The sequence below is a fragment of the Peromyscus maniculatus genome, chromosome 6, assembly GCF_049852395.1.
Source record: "Peromyscus maniculatus bairdii isolate BWxNUB_F1_BW_parent chromosome 6, HU_Pman_BW_mat_3.1, whole genome shotgun sequence".
NCBI lineage: Eukaryota > Metazoa > Chordata > Mammalia > Rodentia > Cricetidae > Peromyscus > Peromyscus maniculatus.
The window spans coordinates 77623902-77644311 of NC_134857.1; the positions used below are offsets into that span (position 1 = coordinate 77623902).

The following is a 20410-nucleotide window of genomic DNA, read 5'->3' on the forward strand; positions in this document are numbered from 1 at the left end:
AGAGGTACAAAAAAGGCCCCGGCTGAGGGGAGCTCCCCGTGGCCGCCCAGAGGAGGGTGTCCAGCCCACCAGGACATGACACACCGGGCTTCAGCGGAGTTTGTTTTAGGACAGATTATATCTGGGCTGAGACTTGAGGGGCGAATAGGAATCTTCCGAGAGATGATCCAAGCAGAAGCACTGACCTGCGTAAATGCTCGTGACAGAGAACGTGGTGTGGTTCAAGATGGTGGGGCTGGGTGGGATCTCTTCCAGTCCACTGAGACATTCCGGCCAAGGCTCCAGAAGCTCACCAGAAAACATTCTTATTATGCTGTTTAGAGCAACCCTTATTTATTTATTTATTTGTTTATTTCACAAAGCTAAAAAGTATGCCACCAATAACCCCATCTCACCGCCTCGTTAGAATCGCCCGTGAAACGAACCGCTGTAGAAGGCAGAGAAAGACTCCATGACAAACAATGAGGGCCAGTGGGGTGGTGTTCTAGTCCCAGCGGAAAGGGGAACCTGAAGCTGAGTCCTCTGTTTAAGGCCAGACACGGGGGTGGGAATATCAAGGGATGGAGGAGGAACAGGTCCTTAGTTCATATGTCACTCATGCTTGGGAGAAGCCCCTACTTTTATTCAGGCACCGCAGAGCCTTAGGGCACAAAGAGACCTAGCAATGTGTTTGTTCTCAGAGCAGAGGACAGTGCATTCCATTGCCTACCCGATTTTGTAGCCCGCCCTGTTGACATCCATGGACTGTGTGAACCAGATATCCCAAGAGAGGCCCTGTAAGTGATGGTACCTGTGACAGCCCTTTATGTGTGTACCATTCTGTAGGGAGCTGTGTAGGGAAGACACAGACTCTGTAAGCTGTGACTACAGTTCTCTGTCACATTTTTAGACCACAGTGTGCACCGTGAAGAAGCAACCTGACTTCTCTACTTCAGGTCAATGGGAGGTGGTCACTGAGTGTGGAGGGAAAAAGCAGGTGGATGTCTTCGATGGAGTCCTGGTTTGTACAGGCCATCACACGGACGCTCACCTACCCCTGGAAAGCTTTCCTGGTGAGTAACCCACCGTGATGGAAGACGCGGCAGCCATGACTGTGGTCTGACCCCTGAGGAATGGGAAGGGTGGGGTCTGAGTGAGTCTTAAAAATGAGGTCTTCCCCTAATTAAATGCATCCCCCTGAAGATGTCAGGGTAATGTGTATTGCTGCCATTTTGGAAGTGCAGAGGATGGCAGTTTGGAAGACTGGAAGAAAATCAGAGCTCCAGCTATGATCATGAGCCACAAATGTCATATTTTTTTTTGGTCAGTGAATGACTACATGTGCAATGGTAGCCCCATACTATTGTAACCGAGCTGAAAAGTTCCTGCTGTTTTTGTAAGGGCTCAGCCTTCGTGACACAGGAGCACAGAGTGATGTTTGCAGGGCTGTGCTGTAGACCAGTCTGCTGCACTGTCTAGTTGTTTAACATCGTAGCATGTGGGCCTGTTAAATACCTAACACTGGACGATGGGTAACCTACTGTTGTGTATGTTCTACACTGTACCTTGTATAATTCCTCCATGTATTTAAAAAGTGTGCCGTAGACTCGTGGGCCATGTTATACCAGCAACAGCCTCACACGCTCGTGTTTATTGTGTCTTTCTATTGACATGTGCCATCGATGTGTGTATGGTATCTATGCAGTGATGAGATCGATTTTCAATATGCTTCTAGAGTGATTGTATTCCTGCCAAATAGCACTGTATTTAAAACTCATGGTGACTCTTCTCCTCACAACCTAAAGAAATTCTAGAGTTCTTGATTAGCACTAGTTGGAATTAGAGATGTTCCATCAATTGAAGAAGAAGGAGAAGAAAAAAAACCAGAAATATTGAGTTTCTAAGAATGAAGTGAAAGCTTAAAGCATTTCATTTCATGTTTCTGGCCTGGACTTTGACCTTTAAAAATGTATTCTACATATGCCCTATACACACATAAAACTGTGAGGATGAGGGCTGGAGAGTGACTCAGAGGTTAAGAGCACCGACTGCTCTTCCAGAGGTCCTGAGTTCAGTTCCCAGCAACCACATGGTGGCTCACAAACCATCTGTAATAAGATCTGGTGCCCTCTTCTGGCCTGCAGGTATACATGCAGACAGAACACTATATGTAATGAATAAATAAATCTTATTTAAAATATGTATTTTTTAATGTGGGGATGAAAAATAAAGGAGAATGGAGGTTTTCTGAGGCTGTCTGGACTTGTGTCTACAGATTCAAAATGCAAATTATTTATGACAGGGAAATCACAAAGGCAACGAGAGGAAAAAAAGAAGCAAATGTTTAGAAAGATGAGAGAGTCACTTAATAAAGGGAGAATATGGAGAATATAAGTTGAAACTTTAAACACCACAAAACAAAACACGTGGTTTGACAAATAATATCCTTCATACAAACCATCCCCCAATAACTATTTTCCCTTCTCTTCTAGGAATTGAAAAGTTCAAAGGAAAGTACTTTCACAGCCGAGACTATAAGAACCCAATAGAATTCACCGGGAAAAGAGTCATTGTAATTGGCATTGGGAATTCTGGAGGGGATCTGGCTGTGGAGATCAGCCACACAGCCAAGCAGGTTTGCATCCATAATTGGTTTACTTTGCTTCACTCTGACCAAGGAAGTAGACCCAGGAAAGAACAGAGAGACCTACACATGGCCCACCCGGGCCTGCAGCAAACACGTGGGGCTTGTTCACTGCCCAGGTTGCAGCTTTAGGGTTGATGCTGAATACACAACCTATAAATCAACATTTTCAAATGGACCGATGAATTTCAGTGCATCAAGGAAGTTTGACATAATGCTTTTTAAAGACTTATTTTTATTATGGTGTGTGTGTATGTGTGTGTGACTATGTCTGTGTGTCTGTATGCATGTGTGTGTCTGTCTCTCTCACTGCGTGTGTGTGTGTGTGTGTGTGTGTGTGTGTGTGTGTGTGTGTGTGTGTGTACATATGTAACTACAGAGGCATCAGGTTCTCCTGAAGCCCATGTGGCTGTGAGCCACCTGACCTGGGTGCTGGGTACTGAACCTGGTTCCTCTGCAAGAGCAGCCAGTGTTCTTAGTCACTGAGCCATTTTTCCAGCATAGCATAATGTTTTTTTGTGAAGTGAAAATATCCCTTTCTTGTCCATGTAATTATTCCCTGATAATTATAGAATTAACTCGTGGAGTGACATAGGAAATCACCTTCATGGTTAGACATGGAAACAGCACTGAAGAGAGGTATTGCTGGGGTAAAGTTACTGTGTAAATATCGTTGAACAAAACTGTAGCATTAAGGATTTTTCTTAAAATAATTTGAACATATTTGTACAGAAACAGAATAATCACAATTACTGAGAAACAGGTAGGCATTTACCTATTGCCAATAAAGTAGTGACTCAATGAAGATGCAAGATTATATTGAGTAAATAATGTCCTTACACAGCCCTTTTAAAGTAAGATTTGTAAATTCGTTGCTTATTGTAAACAGGTAGCGATGGAAAACCGGAGTTAAAGTGTAACAGTCACTAACATGTATTGCGTGCTCCCTGTAAGTCACACCATTTGCACAAAGACCATTCTCACAATTCCATTGGGTACATATATTACTGTCACTGATTAGTAAATGGCAAACCTTTTACTTCAGCCCTGAGCATTGACCTCACTTTGCCAAAGTTGTATAGCTGATACACAAAAGCATCTGGTTCCTGGGAATATGTGTGTGCACTTTCACCCGTGACATGCAGAAGCGTTTCATATGTAAGCCCTCGGGTTTCCACTGGTGAGGATGTACGTGTGGAGGAAAGGATCGTTCCTTTGCAGACAGGCAGCTCACTGCTTGAAAGCTTAAGCCAAAGACCTTGAAGCAAAGTACATTGTTACAGCTCTAGAAACCACCTCCAGAGGGAGATGTGGAATAGAAAAAGTAATAACTTGCTGGTAATTGAACATCATCAGCCTTTAGTCAGTTTTGAACGTGGACTTTGGCAGTGGGGGACACTGGAAGACTGTTTCCTCTAGGTCCACTAGCGGTCTCCATTGTTTTCATCAGTCAGTGAAACAATTTCCTTACACAGGCTCGGGAGTTAGACACTGCAGAAAAAGTCAGCTTTGCACTTTCTAGCTGGATGACCTCAGGCTGTGTGACTTACTCCTTCCATCCATAAAATGGGGCTGACAGTGGCTTCCTCAAGAGTTTAGTGTGCTGGTTAAATTAAAATGTAAAGGGCCTGGCTTACTTACAGGTCACAGGTATCAGTAAGGAGTGATGCTGATATGCTGGGAGACTAAGGGTGCCCAGGTTATACCTCCTGCTCTGCAGAAACACACTCGGAGAGTCAGAGGCCAAGAGCTTATAAATTTTTGAGGTGGAGATTGGCCATCTCTCTAACAGGGTTGTTGATGATAAATGATGTAATATAAATGATACAAATGATAAACAAGGTTTTTGTAACACTGCAAATAATGTCAGTGGCAAAATGACTAAGGGTTTTGGATTAAATGATCTGCAGTTCCTTTCAGTTTTAGTATTCCATAGCTTTTTTAAAAAATTGCTTTACAGTTGTTTGCTTTGTGGGGGTAGGGGGAGCACACAGGTGCCCATGCATATGTGGGGGGTCAAAGGACACCAACAGGAGTTGGTTCTCCCCTTCCACCGTTTAGGTCCTAGGGACGGAACTTAGGTTGCCAAGCTTGGCAGCAGGTGAGTTCCCTATTAGCCGTGTCTCCAGCCCTGAATCTGTATTTTTTAAGGTGTTCTGTAGATGGTAAGTGCTAGGAAAGCTCAGGGGGAGGAGAGAAAATGATCCCCTCGAAAGGTCAGTGGTGTCCTCATGGAGGGAGCAGATTTGATCTGAGACTCAAAAGTGCGTAGATGTGGGAGGATTTATGTCCATGGTTCCCAATGTGTGGGTCACGACAACCTTCTCACAGGGGTCGCCTAAGACCATCAGAAAACACAGATATTTGCATTACAATTCATAACGGTGGCAAAATTGCAGTTATGAAGTAGTAATGAAAATAATTTTATGGTTGGGGGGTCACCACAACATGAGGGACTGTATGAAAGAGCATCAGCATTATGAAGGTTGAGAACCACTGATTTATAAGAAAAGGGCTTGTTTAGCAAAGACAGTAGATTACAGCAAGATGTATGCATGGCCAGTGACTGTGCCAGCTTAGGAAGGAAACAGGAGGGCATTTTGCTTACAAGGCTATATGGGACTTAACCTTAAGGAGCATGGGACTGCTTTTGAAGGACCGTGAACAGACCGATCAAAACAAACAATGTTTCCCATGGCCCAGGTATTCCTCAGTACCAGGAGAGGAGCTTGGATCTTAAACCGCGTGGGGAAAAATGGATATCCTACCGATCTGCTGTTCTCTTCTCGACTTTCCTACTATTTGTCAAAGATCCTTAGCCCATCAATAGTAAACGGATTTATGGAAAAACAGATGAACCAAAGATTTGATCATGAAATGTTTGGCCTGAAGCCTAAACACAGGTACGTTCCCAGGATGGGAGAGGGGCTGGAGATGGCCAGGGCCCAAAGACCAGCACTGCTGACATGGGCTCTAGCAGAGCCACCCCTGCCCAGACATTAAGAACATCTGTAGAACCAGAGATTCTTTTCTCCAGCTTGCTGCTCTGTAGGTTTTCAGCTTATCATTATTCTTGATGTAACTATTTTCTCATAGTATCGGTTCTTTCTGTACAGCACTCATCAATAACTAAGACACAGTGGCAGAGGTCAGTGCATCATTTTTCTTCCACCCAACAAGCCTGCTGTGAGCCAGGCATTCCGTATACTGGGCATGACAAACAGAGGGAAAAGACAAACTCGTAACACAAATACACCTTGTCCTCTGGAGGGCTTTCTGTAAGTGTAGAGCTGGCTAAGTGAATCCTATGCTCTCTCTCAGACCTTACAATGACCTTATAGGCTGGTCTAATTTAATGCCCATTTTCTAGGAATATAAAAAAATTGAATCTTATGTGACAAAGTAACTTATCCAAGGTCAACACAAAAAGAAATGACATAGTCCAGAAAATGGATGTTCCCTTAAAAACACCAATAGAAAGAAAAATAACAAATGTGGTTTTTGAAAATTCATAGAGACAGATCTGATGGTGCAGGATTATAATCTTAGCTACTGGGGACGTGGAGGCAGGATGAGTCCTAGTTCAAGGCAAGCCAGCCTGGGCAACTTAATGAGAAAAGTAAAAAAATACAAACTAGTTGAGGATATAGCTTAGTGATAGATCACTTACCTAATATGAGTGAGAGTCTGCATTTGATCTTCAGTACTGTAATGTGTTTGAATGGGGCCCACGGGGACAGACAGCAAAGCATGGAATATAGTAGGAGTATAGAATGAAATTATAGTATACGGAATGACTTGGGGCCAATGACATGGTTCACACAGTAAAGGCACTTGCTGCCAAGCTTGATGGACCTGAGTTTGATCTCCAAGACCCACATAATGGAAGGAAAGAACTGACCCCTCCAAGTTTTCCTCTGACCTCTATGGGCCACTGTGGCACACAAGACCACATATGTATACACACATAGACACACACTCTTTCATACACACAATTGGTCAATAAATGTTAAGACTTTTATGAAAGCATTTCTAAAGCCTAATTTTAAATGCTTGGTTGTGCCTTTTTTATTTTATCTATTTATTTGTGTGTGGGGTGGGGGTCACACAAGCCATGCAAGGTATACATGTTGAGACAGAGGACAGCTTATATGAGTCAGTTATCTCTACAGTGTGGGTTCTGGGGATCCAACTCAGGTCATCATTCTTGGCCCAAGAGATATTTACTGCTGGTAAATGTCAAATAGCCATTTCATTGGTCTCCCATGTTTTATATTGGTTAAGTACTCAGATCTACAGAAAAGTTGTAAATTAGCAAATATGAAGTCTACCCATGTACCTGTTACCTACATTTGACTGTCTGAGCAGTTTTCTGTGTTTTTTTCTGTCCCCTCTTGAAATATCAATAGATTAACATCTACACACAGACTACACACATACCTAGGTGCATAGTTTTTTAACTATATGAGAGTAAACTGTAATCATCAAAACAAAAGTACTTAAAATACTTCAGCATATATCACATAAGAAAAAGAACATTCTTTGGTATATCCATAACACAAGTATCACAGTCAGGAAATTTAATATTGATAAATATGTCCAAAAATATTGGCAATTAAAGTTTTAACAGTTTTTCCAACAATATTTTGTAGTTTTTTATCATTTCAAAAATGTATCACTCACCCCTACTACAGTCTGTCATATATTCATACTCTCTCTTACCTTGAAATAATAATTCCAATTCTCTTTTTTTAACATAGACCTTTAAATATATATATATATATATATATATATATATATATATATAATATTGTTTTGTAGATCATCTCTAAATTCTGACTTGCATAATGGCTTTTTCTTTATTACATTATGTTGAGTAGACTCAGATTCATGAGGCATAAAAACTTTTATATCATCTACTAAATAAGGTTTAGAATGAAGTCAATGCAAAGGCATTCAGATATTTTAAGCAGAGCTGGAGAGAGATGATTCAGTGGTGAAGAGCACTTGCTGCTCTTGCACAGGACATCAGAGGCTCACAACCCCTTGTACTGTCACTTTCAGAGGATCCAAAGCCTCTGGCCTCTGCAGGAATTAGGCACACATGTGGCACATATACATACACACATGCACTCGCACATACATATTAAATAAAAATCTTTTGAAAAAAACATTAAGAAGTGGGTAGCATAATAATGTCTTCAGGGACAGCCATTCTGAAAATGGTGTGGAAAGCCGATGAGATGGCAGTGTACAGACAACAAACGTTCCAGGAGAAAGAAGAAAAAAAACTGCCCAGGGGAGGTTATAGGCAGATACGGGATTAACAGTTTTATGTTTTGCACAATTGTGTAGATGGCTGGTTTAGATAAAAGATAGTGTCTTCGTGAGGTTTTCTATTGCTGTGAAGAGACACTAAGACCATGGCAACTCTCCTGAAGGAAAACATTTAATTGGGGTGACTTACATTTTCAGAGGTTTAGTCCATTAGCATCATGGTGCAACATGGCAGCATGCAGGCAGACATGATGCTGGAGAAGGAGCTGAGAGTCCTACATATTTATCTGAAGGCAACAGGAAGTGAACTGAGACACTGGACACAGCTTGAGCATAGGAGACCTCAAAGCCCGCCCCCACAGTGACACACTTCCTCCAATAAGGCCACACCTCCTAATAAGGCCACTCCCTATGAGCTTATGGGGCGAGTTACATTCAAATTACAGCAAATAGGGAACTGTTTGGAAAGGAGAATGAAATCCTGAGGTTGGAATGTAGAAAAGAATGTACATAAAGGTTAGAATCCATGCAAGTTAACTGTAACAAAACTGGCCTTTAAAAAAAAAAAAAAAAAAAAAAAGACCCAAGAAGGTGGAAACAGGCATCTGGCACCTTACCCTGTGCTGTCCCCAGGGAACACTACTTACCCCATCGGAAGTATAGAAAGCTATTTTGACAAACATTCTAAGATCCTAGGCGGTGTAACATTGGGAGTCACTCAGCTTCTCCAGGCCTGATTCCTCATCTCCAAGTCACCGGTAATGACAGCTGTTCTCCTTTCTTCATAAAGTCTGAGGGTCAAGGAATTCAGTGCACAGTAAAGCTATCTCTCTATAGACTAGATGTTAGTATACGTATGTAATTTATTTGTGGTTTGGAAAATGATGGTTTAAGTCTATCTCTGGGCTCTGGAACTGGAAATGGGACTGAGCGTAATGTTCAGGATCTACTTCTGCCAGTTCTTGAGAGCTGTCTGAAACTGTAGCCTTACCCTGCCTCGGAACATTGCTGTTACCTGAGAGACCACCTACGTGCACTCCTCAGGTGAAGCCCTTCATTCCTGCAGCACCCTCCCTTCCCAAGCCATCCAGGCCCCGAGGGCCGGATCTGCGCCAAGCTGGTACAAGGCAGACCTTGATTGGCGCCTTTGGCCAGATGCAAGGGGCAAACACTGGCTTTTACCACCAGCGCGGAATCACCCTCCCGTGCTGGTTTCTTTCCTCTTCTCCTTCACTCTGACCTCACCCCCGTCTTACCACTTACAGGGCTCTGAGTCAGCATCCAACAGTAAACGACGAACTGCCAAATCGCATCATTTCCGGCTTGGTGAAGGTGAAAGGAAACGTGAAGGCGTTCACGGAGACGGCCGCCATCTTCGAGGACGGCTCCAGGGAGGATGACATCGACGCGGTCATCTTCGCCACAGGCTACAGCTTTGCCTTTCCTTTCCTTGAAGACTCTGTCAAGGTCGTCAAAAACAAGGTGTCCTTGTACAAAAAAGTCTTTCCGCCTAACCTGGAAAAGCCGACTCTTGCGATCATCGGATTAATTCAACCCTTGGGGGCCATTATGCCCATTTCTGAGCTCCAAGGGCGCTGGGCCACCCAAGTGTTCAAGGGTAAGGGATGATAGATGTCGACCGCGAGGTGAAATGTTTTTAACTATGCCTATGAAAGTGCTTCTAAATACCTACAGGGTAGGAAGGATTTCAACAGAGCCTGGCACGAAGCTAGTGCCAGAAAATTTATTTTCAATGGACCTAAAGCAGTAATGTGTCACCATAGTCACGCATCAGAAACACATCAGTGATTTTTCTTAATAATTACGCATGCTTTACTCCCGTCACTGGTGGTGCTCAATTCAGAGGTGAGTGTGGCTTAAGATCTTTCAGAAAAAGATTCTCCAGGTGACTCCAGTGTGCAGCTCGTATATATTTGTGGAGTTAAATGATCCTTTCGTTAGAGATAAAGTCTAATATAGACTACCGTGACTTAATTTCAGCCATAGGTTAAGAGATGCTTAGAGATTCACCCAGAATGTGGAATACTGAATTTCTCAACGTCCCAATTCCCCGCCTCCTATGCTCCTCTTTCCCATAGCTCACATGAGAGGACACATGGAAGACACAGAAGGTTCTTCCTGGATACTGAGTTTCTGTGTCCCGCGTTTAGAGAGACTGCCAGGGGAGTTAACCGGGGTGTGCTCAGAACAGGGAAATCCATCACCAAGCTGGCCGAGCAGCTGAAACCTTTTCCACGGGGACTTGGGGTCAGTCTGCTGATGAAATGGCTTAGAGGAGCTGATGTGTCTTGTTTCAAGACCTCTCCAGTGCTAAACCTCAACCCTCGCTCCGGAAGCAGAATTAGACCCAGTGCTTCAAGTTGCATAAAAGTAGATTTGAAGGTTAATACAAAGAGTGTTCCAACGATGAGAGCATCCAAACAATTACGCCATGTCCTTGGGATACATAAGGTCTCCGTGACCAGAGATGTTTAAGGAGAAATGAGGTAGATAGCTGCTTGATACTAGTATCATAGAGAAGAGGACTGCCGTAGGTAAGATCGATTTCTATCCTGAAATGATGTTTCAGAATTTTATGGAGTAGTGCCTAGTGCCCATTTACCTGTGAAGAAGGTTGGTTGACCTGGAGTTATTTTGGCTTAAACACTAGTTGGACTTGTCTAGTTGGTATTTTGGTGTCAAATTCCTGCTCTTGGAACTGTTTGCACATCAGAGCTTAAACTTACTTGTGAAGCTTGAGTATTATGAGTTGCCATTGGCCTTACGCTCAACTCTTACCAAATAACAGAATTTAGGTGGTAAGAGTTACCGTCCATGGGACTTTAGCATAAAATATCATGGTGAGATTTTTACCTCCTTCTTTTTCTGAAATATAAAACCTCCTCGTTATCAAGATACCAGTGCAGAACTGTCTCCCATTCCCTTGAACTTGGATGTTGTACCTCATTTTTTCTAGGCTTCTAAGTCATTTATCATTTCCTCATATCCATCATATTCATTTCCCAACTGAAAGACCACATTAAGAGATCAGTTGGAAGTCAGAGAAAAGCAAATAACTTCCAAGGAAATGCAGAGTTGTGGAGCCCAGTCCCAGTGGATACATCCACAAAAACAAAAGCAAAACAAACAAAACAAAACAAAAAAAAAACCTTCCATATCTAAGGCCCAGAGAACATTTTGGAAGAGGGGTTGGAAAGACTGTAATAGCCAGAGGATTGGGAGTTGTCTGTGAGATTGTGTCTCATAGTAATGTCAGAAGCTATACCCATAAAGTCTCACCGACGTGACTGCCTACACATGAGCTGAACAAGAACAAACATGCTAAAGTGGATGGGGAAAGACCAGAAGACCTCAACCCTACACAAAGAGCTACAGGCAAATAAGAAATGCTGAGAGCAGGAGCTATAGTCTTCAGGAAAGAGCACACCAATTGGTTATGCAATACCAAATAGTTATCCCTGAAAACATGAACATCCCTGAACAGGTTATATTTAGGAATATATATGCATATACATATATGCATGTAATAATAAACGAAAAAGGAGGCCATAAATTTGAAAGAGAGCAAGAAGGGGTTTGTGAGGGGGCTTGAAGGGAGGAAAAGGGAGGGGGAAATGTAATTGTATTGTAATCTCAAAAATAAAAGAAATAATTAAAAGGTACCTTGCAAGGACAAGGCGGAATAGAGTAAGTGATACATGTAAGTGTACTTCAGAGAATGAAAGGGGCGTTCCTTATCTGAAATGCTGAGGACCAGGGTCTTCTAGATTTCAGATTTCTGACAATTTGCGTCTGTGTAATGGGTTACCTCTGGGCTGAGACCCAAGTCTAAACATGGAATTAATTACTTTTTCCTAGACATCTTTACACATAACATTGTATAGGACTTAATCCGGCTGTGCCTGCCTTTTGAGTGTGACCTGATAACGTGATACCATTGTGGATTTCTTTTTCTTACTTAGGGCATCTTCTTCAATGGGAACAGTTCCAATTTCTGATTTCCAGATTTAGATGCTCAACTTTTACCATCATATTTTAGTAGTGGTGGGACTGAATGCATTTTGTAATCTCGTCTGAGACCCTGTAATTCTTCCAATTTTCCACAGTGTGGTCATGGTCATCAGGAGTATTGCCCATTCTGAAGTAATTAACACTTCTGTTTTTAATTCGTTTCTCCTTAGGGCTGAAGAAATTGCCCTCACAGAGTGAAATGATGGAAGAAATAAATAAGGCTCGAGAGGAAATGGCAAAGAGGTAAGAAATTCTCCCAGGAGACATTTGAGTCTCCTCTATGTATTTCTCAGTAAGAAGAATATTTGCTAGACTTGGTTTTCATGTGTGGGCTGAAGGATTTCTGTTATACTGTGATATCAGAGGGAATTGTAGCATGTGTGGTTTCCATGTGGCCGAGGAAGGAGGGAGAAGCTGGTAGGACGTTTAAAGGCCATGTTTACGGCCGAAAAGGAGTGGAGTAGGAAAAAGGAACATAACGAGGGAACATCAGACATAGTATTTGGTGCGGATTTCTTAAATGGCGGGGCTCTCTGTTTGCCTCCTTCTCTGGCAGCTCCCTTCCCAGGCGCTCTATTTGCCTGCTCTGCTGAAGTCCTGTGGTGGAGTTGCTGGATCCTGTGCTCTCCCCCTCTGCTCCTCCCCCCACGCCCCTGCACTCTAACTCCCTGGACACCCCTGCCCACAGCCCACGTCGGGCCCCCTCCTCTCACTACTGAGGCTGACACTTCTGAGCAGCCCTCCTCCTTGGAGTGGTTTTCTCTCCCTTGTGTGGGGCACAAAACTAACTTATTTCAACTGCCTGCCCTCTTTCCTGTGGCTTACTGATTTCTCGGACGGCCTTCTGACTGTGTGCGGTCCCCAGGGATGTCACCTAACTTCTGCTTGGGGTCAATTTTGCGCTCATATTTAGCATTTCATATTCACGGAGATGATTGACTCCTTGTGACAACCCTACAAGGTGGCATTGGTGATTTCCTTTTCTTGAACCTTCGTGAATGCTACAGCTCTAACCTCCACCTATGGGATAAGTGAACGCATGCCCACAATGTCTGAGTCACTGGAGCTCCCAGGAAGCCAAGTCCCCAAGTTCTTCCCTGTCTCCTCACTTCCGAAATTTAGTGTCATTTCACTAACTCCTCCGTGGTCATCTGAGAGTCCCTCTGCCATCTCACCGGCTCACTCAAATTTACTTCCTGTCATTTGTTTCTGTCCTCCATTGTGGATTCCTCCATCTCTATTCGCGCGGCTTAGCTTTTTCTTTACTCCCTCTCTCTCTTACAGTCATCACAGAGCAAAAAGTTGTTTTTCATTTGCTCTCCAGATGCCCTTTGTCCACATAGATAGCACTGTTTATCACGTTTACCCACTAAAAACTCTTTCAACCCTTACATCTGCGCTTGGTGTAACCATCCCATCTATCTCCATCCAGAGGACGAGTTACTCTTGGAGGATGGCATCCTCTCTCAGCTTCTCGACTTTCTAAACTGATGTCAGTCCAGAGAAGCCCTATTTTGTGCACCCCACTAACTCTCGTCCTCACAGGGTAACCGAGGATCCCGTGCTTGAGGAAGGTTGAGGCATTCGATGTCACATAGCATTGCATCCTCTGGATCTGCCAGCCCTGCCTCTCCATATCCACTCACGTTTCCCACGCTGTGAGCAATACCCAGACAGTCTCCGCCCATTCCTTCCCCACATCTCCACTCTGCTCTTTGCCTCCCTTCCAATCCTTCCTTTGTTCTCGCTTGGGCTTTATCCTTCAAGGATCCCTCAGCCATTGCTCTCTAAACAAGCGTCTCTCTACATTCCCATTTTGCGTCCATTCCAGAATAGTTACCTGAAGCCTTATACACGTCTGCCTTCTTGAGCGTAGTGTCTGTGCATTCAAGAGTCTAGCGTTGATTCTCCCTGGGCACAGCAGCTGCACCTGAATCTGCTGCTGTTTCAGCAGCAGTAACTAGAGCTCTGCAGTTCCTGGCCTCATTTTCAGGCAGCAGCCTGGCAGGACGTTTCTATTCTGCCAGATCTGCCTCCCGGCGCTGCCAAGTGTAGTTTTTAACTAAATCTCTATTGTTCTATTAACCAAAAAAAGACTCAAGAGTCAGAGGCTGGGGTGAAAACCTGCTAGCTCAGAGAGACTGAGGAGCAATTAGCTGACCTTCCCTCTTTGCTGGTGTCTCAGAAAGAGAGCGTCTCTTCCATCACTCCAAACCAAACAGGATGGCCACACTCAGAGTTCCCCCCTCCTGCTCCCTGTGCATTTCTCTATCCATCTTCCAGACTCCCTCCGACTCACTATGATCACTTTCTTTCAACTCGTTACTGGCTGTGCCTCCTAACCCAAGGTTGATTTTATTTAACTAATGCAAACACAAACTTGAGAGGTTCATGGTGTGATCAAATATTCCCCGCAGCAGTCTGGTGCATTATAAAATCCTTAAGGAAGGTAACACATGGCCTATGTATTTCCCACAGTTCTTGGCACGATATCAGGCCCACAAGCAGACACTCACAAAGCACTGACGGGCCGTTCGCCAGGATCACTGTTAGCCTGAGTCTTCTGTCTTCTTTGCTTTAGGTATGTGGACAGCCAGCGCCACACTATCCAGGGCGACTACGTAGAGACCATGGAAGAGATTGCAGAGATGGTGGGTGTCAGGCCCAATCTCCTGTCTCTCGCCTTCACCGACCCCAAGCTGGCATTACGGTTGCTACTGGGACCCTGCACTCCAGTCCAGTATCGCCTGCAGGGCCCCGGAAAGTGGGCAGGAGCTCGGCAAACGATTCTGACCACAGAAGATCGTGTAAGGAAGCCTCTGATGACAAGGGTGGTTGAAAAGGGGGACTCCGGGGCTTCTCTGACGACGATGCGCGTCGTCATGCTAGCTGTTGTTTTCTTTGCTGTAATCCTGGCTTATTTTTAGATGGGGCACTGTCAGCCTCCTGGCTTTCCCTGGAAAAGCCTCATCTAGCAACACCTCAGAACCTGACAAGACTGAACACTGGGCATCATACTGCTCAGAAACCTCCACCCCCCCCTTCTCATTTTTCCTTCTGCAAGGCTGGGTTTTCATTTATCAATTCATCTTCCTTCCTCTCTTGAGCCTCCACTTTTTCCTTCTGGAAATTCCCAGACGATGAAGTCAGGGCCTCTTTCCTCGTCTCCATATGTTATCTGCAGAGTCCTCTTAATGCTTGACTGCTGTATTTCTAATCTTGCACACCTCGACTTCAGAGTGCAATCATTCATCCTGAAAAGACTGCTCCTGTTATCAGGCACATACTGGCTACAGCTTGACCTTGTAAGCAGAGGCAACACATCCAGCTCAGGAATTCCTGCAGGAGGACAGTCCAGCAAGAATTAACCACTTAGTGCTGAGGGCTGGAAGTCCAGGATCAAGGATGCAGACAGTGAGGAATTCCTGGCTTCATAATTAATACAGTGAGGGCATTGAATGGCAAAACAGAAAACATGTCCTGAAAATAGCCAAACGAATGGAAACACATGAACTATGAACCAAAGGCTGAGGGGCCCCCAGCTGGATCAGGCCCTCTGAATAGGTGAGACAGTTGATTGGCTCGATCTGTTTGGGAGGCAACTAGGCAGTGGGACCAAGTCCTGTGCTCATTGCATGAGTTGGCTGTTTGAAACCTGGAGCTTATGCAGGGACACTTGGCTCAGTCTGGGAGGAAGGGACTGGACCTGCCTGGACTGAGTCTACCAGGTTGATGGCAGTCCTGGGGGGGGGGGGAGGCTTTGCCCTGGAGGAGGTGGGAATAGGGGGTGGGTTGGAGGTAAGGGGAGGGAGTGGGAGGGGGGAGAACAGGGGAACCTGTGGCTGATATGTAGAACTGAATGGTATTGTAAAATAAAATAAAAGGAAAAAAAAATGTCCTGAGCTAAGTTCCGACATGTGGCATGTGCTTAATAAATACTCAGTGATATATAGGAAATAGGCTGGCCTCCCTAAGTCAATCTGATACATGTCTGACTCCATGGAACTCTTCTTCTGATACAATTCACTGTCTAGCTGGAGGTTAATTTTTGTTTTTATTTTATAACTGAATAGGCCCATCTTTAATGTGGGTACTGGATTTGAACTCGGGTCTTCTTGCTTTCATTAGCAAGTGCTCTTACCAAGCCATCTCCCTGTCACCTGCTTCTGCTTTCTTTAACAAAGAGACTACTAGACTGCATACAGTGGCACATATGCTAGGACTGGGGAGTTCCAGGCAAAGGTTCACCGCAAGTTCAAGACCAGCCTAGTCTGCATAGTGAGTTTCAGGCCAACCAGATTTGCGTAGTGATAACTTGCCTCCAACAACAACAACAGCAAAATACAAAACAAGAAAAGAAATTGCTCTCTGGGTCTAAAAGTCATTGAAAGAAACTGCCATCTTCCAATAGGTAAGCTGAAGAGTGTGGGGGTTTGCTTAGATGTCCTGGCTTGACCTGTCAGTGCCTGTATTAGGATGGAGGAGGGCTTCAGCTGAGGAGGTGACTGACTGACTGCCAGCTGCTGAGGCGGGGTCTGCCAGGGTGATTAGTTCTCCACCTCTCTACCCTCTCCTTCCATTCAGAGTCTACAAAGTAAGAGTCAATGACGTCATTTATGTCTTAAGATAGAATTCATTTTTACGGTGCTAATATTAACCGGGGCATTTGGCCTAGACCAGTTCTTCTTGGGTGCTACGGTGCAGTTCAGAAAAACAGGAAGTGATCTGTGTAGCAGGCTTTCTTGTCAGGCTATCTTTGGACCACCAGCCCAGAAATAATAACCCAGAGACTTATTATTAATTATGAAAGCTTGGCCTTAGCTTAGGCTTTTTCCCAACTTGCTCTTATAACTTAATTAACCCATTTTTAAAAAGTCTACATTTTGCCACGTGGCTCAGCTACCTCTTCTTAGCACAGCACATCCGACTTGCTCCCAGTCCGTTGGCAAAATCATGCACCTAGATTCCTCCTCCCAGTTTCTCCCTCCCTGCCTGGAAGTCCTGCCTATACCTCCTGCCTAGCTATTGGGCGTTTTGCTTTTTTAAAAAAATTACTCCAATCACAGCAATACACCTTCACACAGTGTACAAATATCCCACAACAGAACTGAACTGCAGACGTTAAGAAGCATCAGCTATCGGGTTCACTGAACTCCCTAGGGATAGGTACTGGACGTGCAGGCAGGGTACCTTCAGAACTAACTGCTGTGCAGTATGTCTCTAAATGGACTGCTGCCAGTCACTGAAGTAGGGGGTAAGTTTGGTCAGCGCAAAGAACAGCGTTAGAATAACACAAATATGCATAAGCTGATCTGTGAGAATTCAAACTCTTTCCTCATCATACATGTAATCGGAAGCTGCCTGACATTTCACCCCGTGTACCTTCTGCAGACTTAAGTACTGAGCCCTGGTATGGTTCCTGGGGTCCTTTTCCTTCCCCAATCCTTTTGAAACTGTTTCTCATTATTAAAATGGATCTGGGATTTTTTAAATATAGATTGCTTTTGTTAAAAAATAAATTGAATCACTGCATCTGAACTCTCCTTCTGTTACAATGTAAAATTCTTCCCATTTAGCTTGTAAAGACATTGAAGGATGGCACCTCCAGGAATGCCATCTCTCCTCATGAGCCGTAACACCAAAGGCTTCTTTCAAAGCATGCAATTTTAAATCGATTTGACTCTCTCATTCCATTTAGAATGTGTAAAACTACAAAAACACCATTGATTTCTAAACCAAACTGAAGGTAGGACCAGAATAGGATATTGAACTTAAAATAATTGAAGATATAAAGCGTAAGTACTGGTGAATTTACACATTTTGCTCTTCTGGCCATATGAAAAGATGACACCACTTTCTCAACTATGATAAATCTGATTACCCAAAAGATGTATTCTTGTAACACCATAGAATAAAGAAATGGCCAAAAGGAACCGAGTAACACACGTCAAAGGAGGAGAGAAGCCATGGCAACGTGGCCCCAATGGCCCAACTGGAAAAAAATTGAGCAATAAATGACTTAGTATTGGATTGTAACACGAAACATAAAGGTACCCGAGTCCATACTGTTATAAATAAATGATTGAAAACATTAGTGGGATGGGATGGATCCCATCCCATCTCCCACACAGAATTACAAATAACTCATGTGCTTGTCCCTCAAGGAAATGAAGCAAAACTCTCTTAAATAGACTGCATAGATGAACTTCCCTCAGAAATCTAAGTGTGGGAGGGGGTGAGAGGTAACTGCAGAGGAGAAAGCAGACAAACTACCTCAGCTAGGTGGTCCATGTCAACATAAGCAGTGACAATCATATGACATGATCCTCCTTCGGACTTTAGCCCAGGCTAGACCTGAGAGAAGTACGAGGCAAACTCAGGATGATCTACAAATATCTTACCACCTTAGAACCTTTTAACTCATTAAAAAAAAAGTCTGAGAAGGGCTTCCTAGCACACAGGAGCCTTGAGGGTTAAAGTATCCATAGTGAGCCGGGTGGTGGTGGCGCACGCCTTTAATCCCAGCACTCGGGAGGCAGAGCCAGGCGGAACTCTCTGTGAGTTCGAGGCCAGCCTGGGCTACCAAGTGAGCTCCAGGAAAGGCGCAAAGCTACACAGAGAAACCCTGTCTCGAAAAACCAAAAAAAAAAAAAAAAAAAAAAAAAAAAAAAAAAAGTATCCATAGTGAAAATCCCAAAATAGAAAGACATTAATTCAAAAATTAAAGGACCATTAATAAATGTGTACTCTGCCTTAAAAATGATATATCAATACTGGTGTTAAATTGATAAATCCAGCACAGTGAGTGACATGTTCCCATGAAGAAAACTGGATGTGGAACATCTTAGGAACTTCATGTTGTCTTTGCAACTTGAATCTAAAATGATTCTAAAAGTTTGTTTTTTGTTTAGTTCGGAGTTTGACCTGAACTATGGTATACTAAAATTTTCTCAGAAGAATGTTGGCTAGTGGGGTCTAAAGATAACTCAGTGGTTAAGAACACTTGCTCTTGCAAAGGACCTGTGTCTGGTTCCCAGCATCTACATGGTGGCTCACAACTGTCTGTAATTCCAATTCCAGGGCATCAGACTCCCTTTTCTGTCCCCCATGGGCACTGCATGTGTGTGGTACATGTGCATCCATGCAAGCAAAACACTCTTGACACACAAAATAAAAATAAATAGATCTTTTTTTTTTTTGAAAAATAATATTGGCTGGGACCATTTATTTAAATGACTATTTCTTTAGTTCTGCTCAGATTAAGTCACTCTAATAAAGCAGTTTTGTTTCCTGTGATGGATAAATATAAATTATGGTTGGGGGCATTTTTGGTACAAGGTCAAGACTTCTTAAAATCACTCAGATAGGTTGTACCCCGAGGCTGAACACATTAAACCAGTAGTTCCCAGCAGGAAAACTGATGGCTGTGAAGGACAAGTTGTACATAAACAAGTTATACATAAAATATATACATAATATTTACTATTAGTTCATCTTGCCTAACAGGGCATGGCACATAAACATCCTCTAGACTGTCTACCTGCAACTCTCCAAGGCACCATACTTCTGCACACAGTCTCTGTTGTACTGTTTTTAATAAATCCCCTGTCCCCTTTCCAGCTGAGTAACACTCACACATCAAGATTCAGTTCATCTGTTATCCCTTCTAGGACCGGTCTCCTGACCCTGAATGTGACATATGTGATCTTTGTGTCCTCATCACATTTGGTATAGTCAAGTCCTCAGTCACATTTGATGGACGTCCTTATCACAGGACGCAAAGACAGTGCTTCCTTTACCTGGTACCTCTCTCAGCTCTTCAGACACAGGTGTCTTGTAACTAATCTGTGTTCCCAGTCCAGAGCATAGTGGAGCCTCACTAAACTAATGATAATTGAATGAATATACGTAACAAGGGAGGTTTTAAAAAAGGATGAGTTTCTAAAGGATTAAATAAAATAGGGAATAACACTTTTCTAAAAGGAACTGGTTTTGGGACAAACTGTTTTGCAGAAAACAGTCTGGAGTAGACCACTGATCCGAGTCTGGGTAGTTCTGATGCACTTTGTGATTTGAAACAGGTGTTGGAATACAGCTTATTTCCTCGATCGAGCGGGTCTTAAGAAGCCTAGATCTTAAAACAGAAAGCATGGCTTATCTCTCCCCTGATTCTCACGACACCCAGATCCCTGTTGCTATTTCTTTTTTGCTTTCTCCTGTTCGCCAGCTCTTTGGAAGCACCCACTACCTCTTCTGGTTGTAATTCTTTATAGACCCATTTATTCCCCTTCATTCAGTGAAGACTTTAGTACCCAGCTCAATGTGTCTGTCTATAGACACAGTAGTTCCCAAAGGTGGCATTAATATCTATGTAATTAGTACTTCACCAATCTAATGGATTAACTAGGATTAGGTCCAGCTACATTTAATAGGAAAGCAGTAGACACTAGTAGCATAACATGATTGGAATTTATTTCC

The 20410-nt window shown here is 43.5% G+C and overlaps 1 protein-coding gene across 3 annotated transcripts in view; it reads left to right on the forward strand.

The window, feature by feature from the left end:
- Fmo5 (flavin containing dimethylaniline monoxygenase 5) overlaps positions 1 to 17464 on the forward strand; it is a 38330-nt gene extending 20866 nt beyond the window's left edge. For all 3 annotated transcript variants that reach the window (XM_076574633.1, XM_042279567.2, XM_016001162.3), the window contains exons 4-9: positions 890 to 1052; positions 2472 to 2614; positions 5327 to 5526; positions 9166 to 9518; positions 12103 to 12175; positions 14514 to 17464. In XM_076574633.1, coding sequence (XP_076430748.1) covers positions 890 to 1052; positions 2472 to 2614; positions 5327 to 5526; positions 9166 to 9518; positions 12103 to 12175; positions 14514 to 14859 — 1278 coding nt within the window. In that variant the 3' untranslated portion in view covers positions 14860 to 17464. The remainder of the gene's footprint in view (positions 1 to 889; positions 1053 to 2471; positions 2615 to 5326; positions 5527 to 9165; positions 9519 to 12102; positions 12176 to 14513) is intronic.
- Positions 17465 to 20410: the final 2946 nt, after the last annotated feature.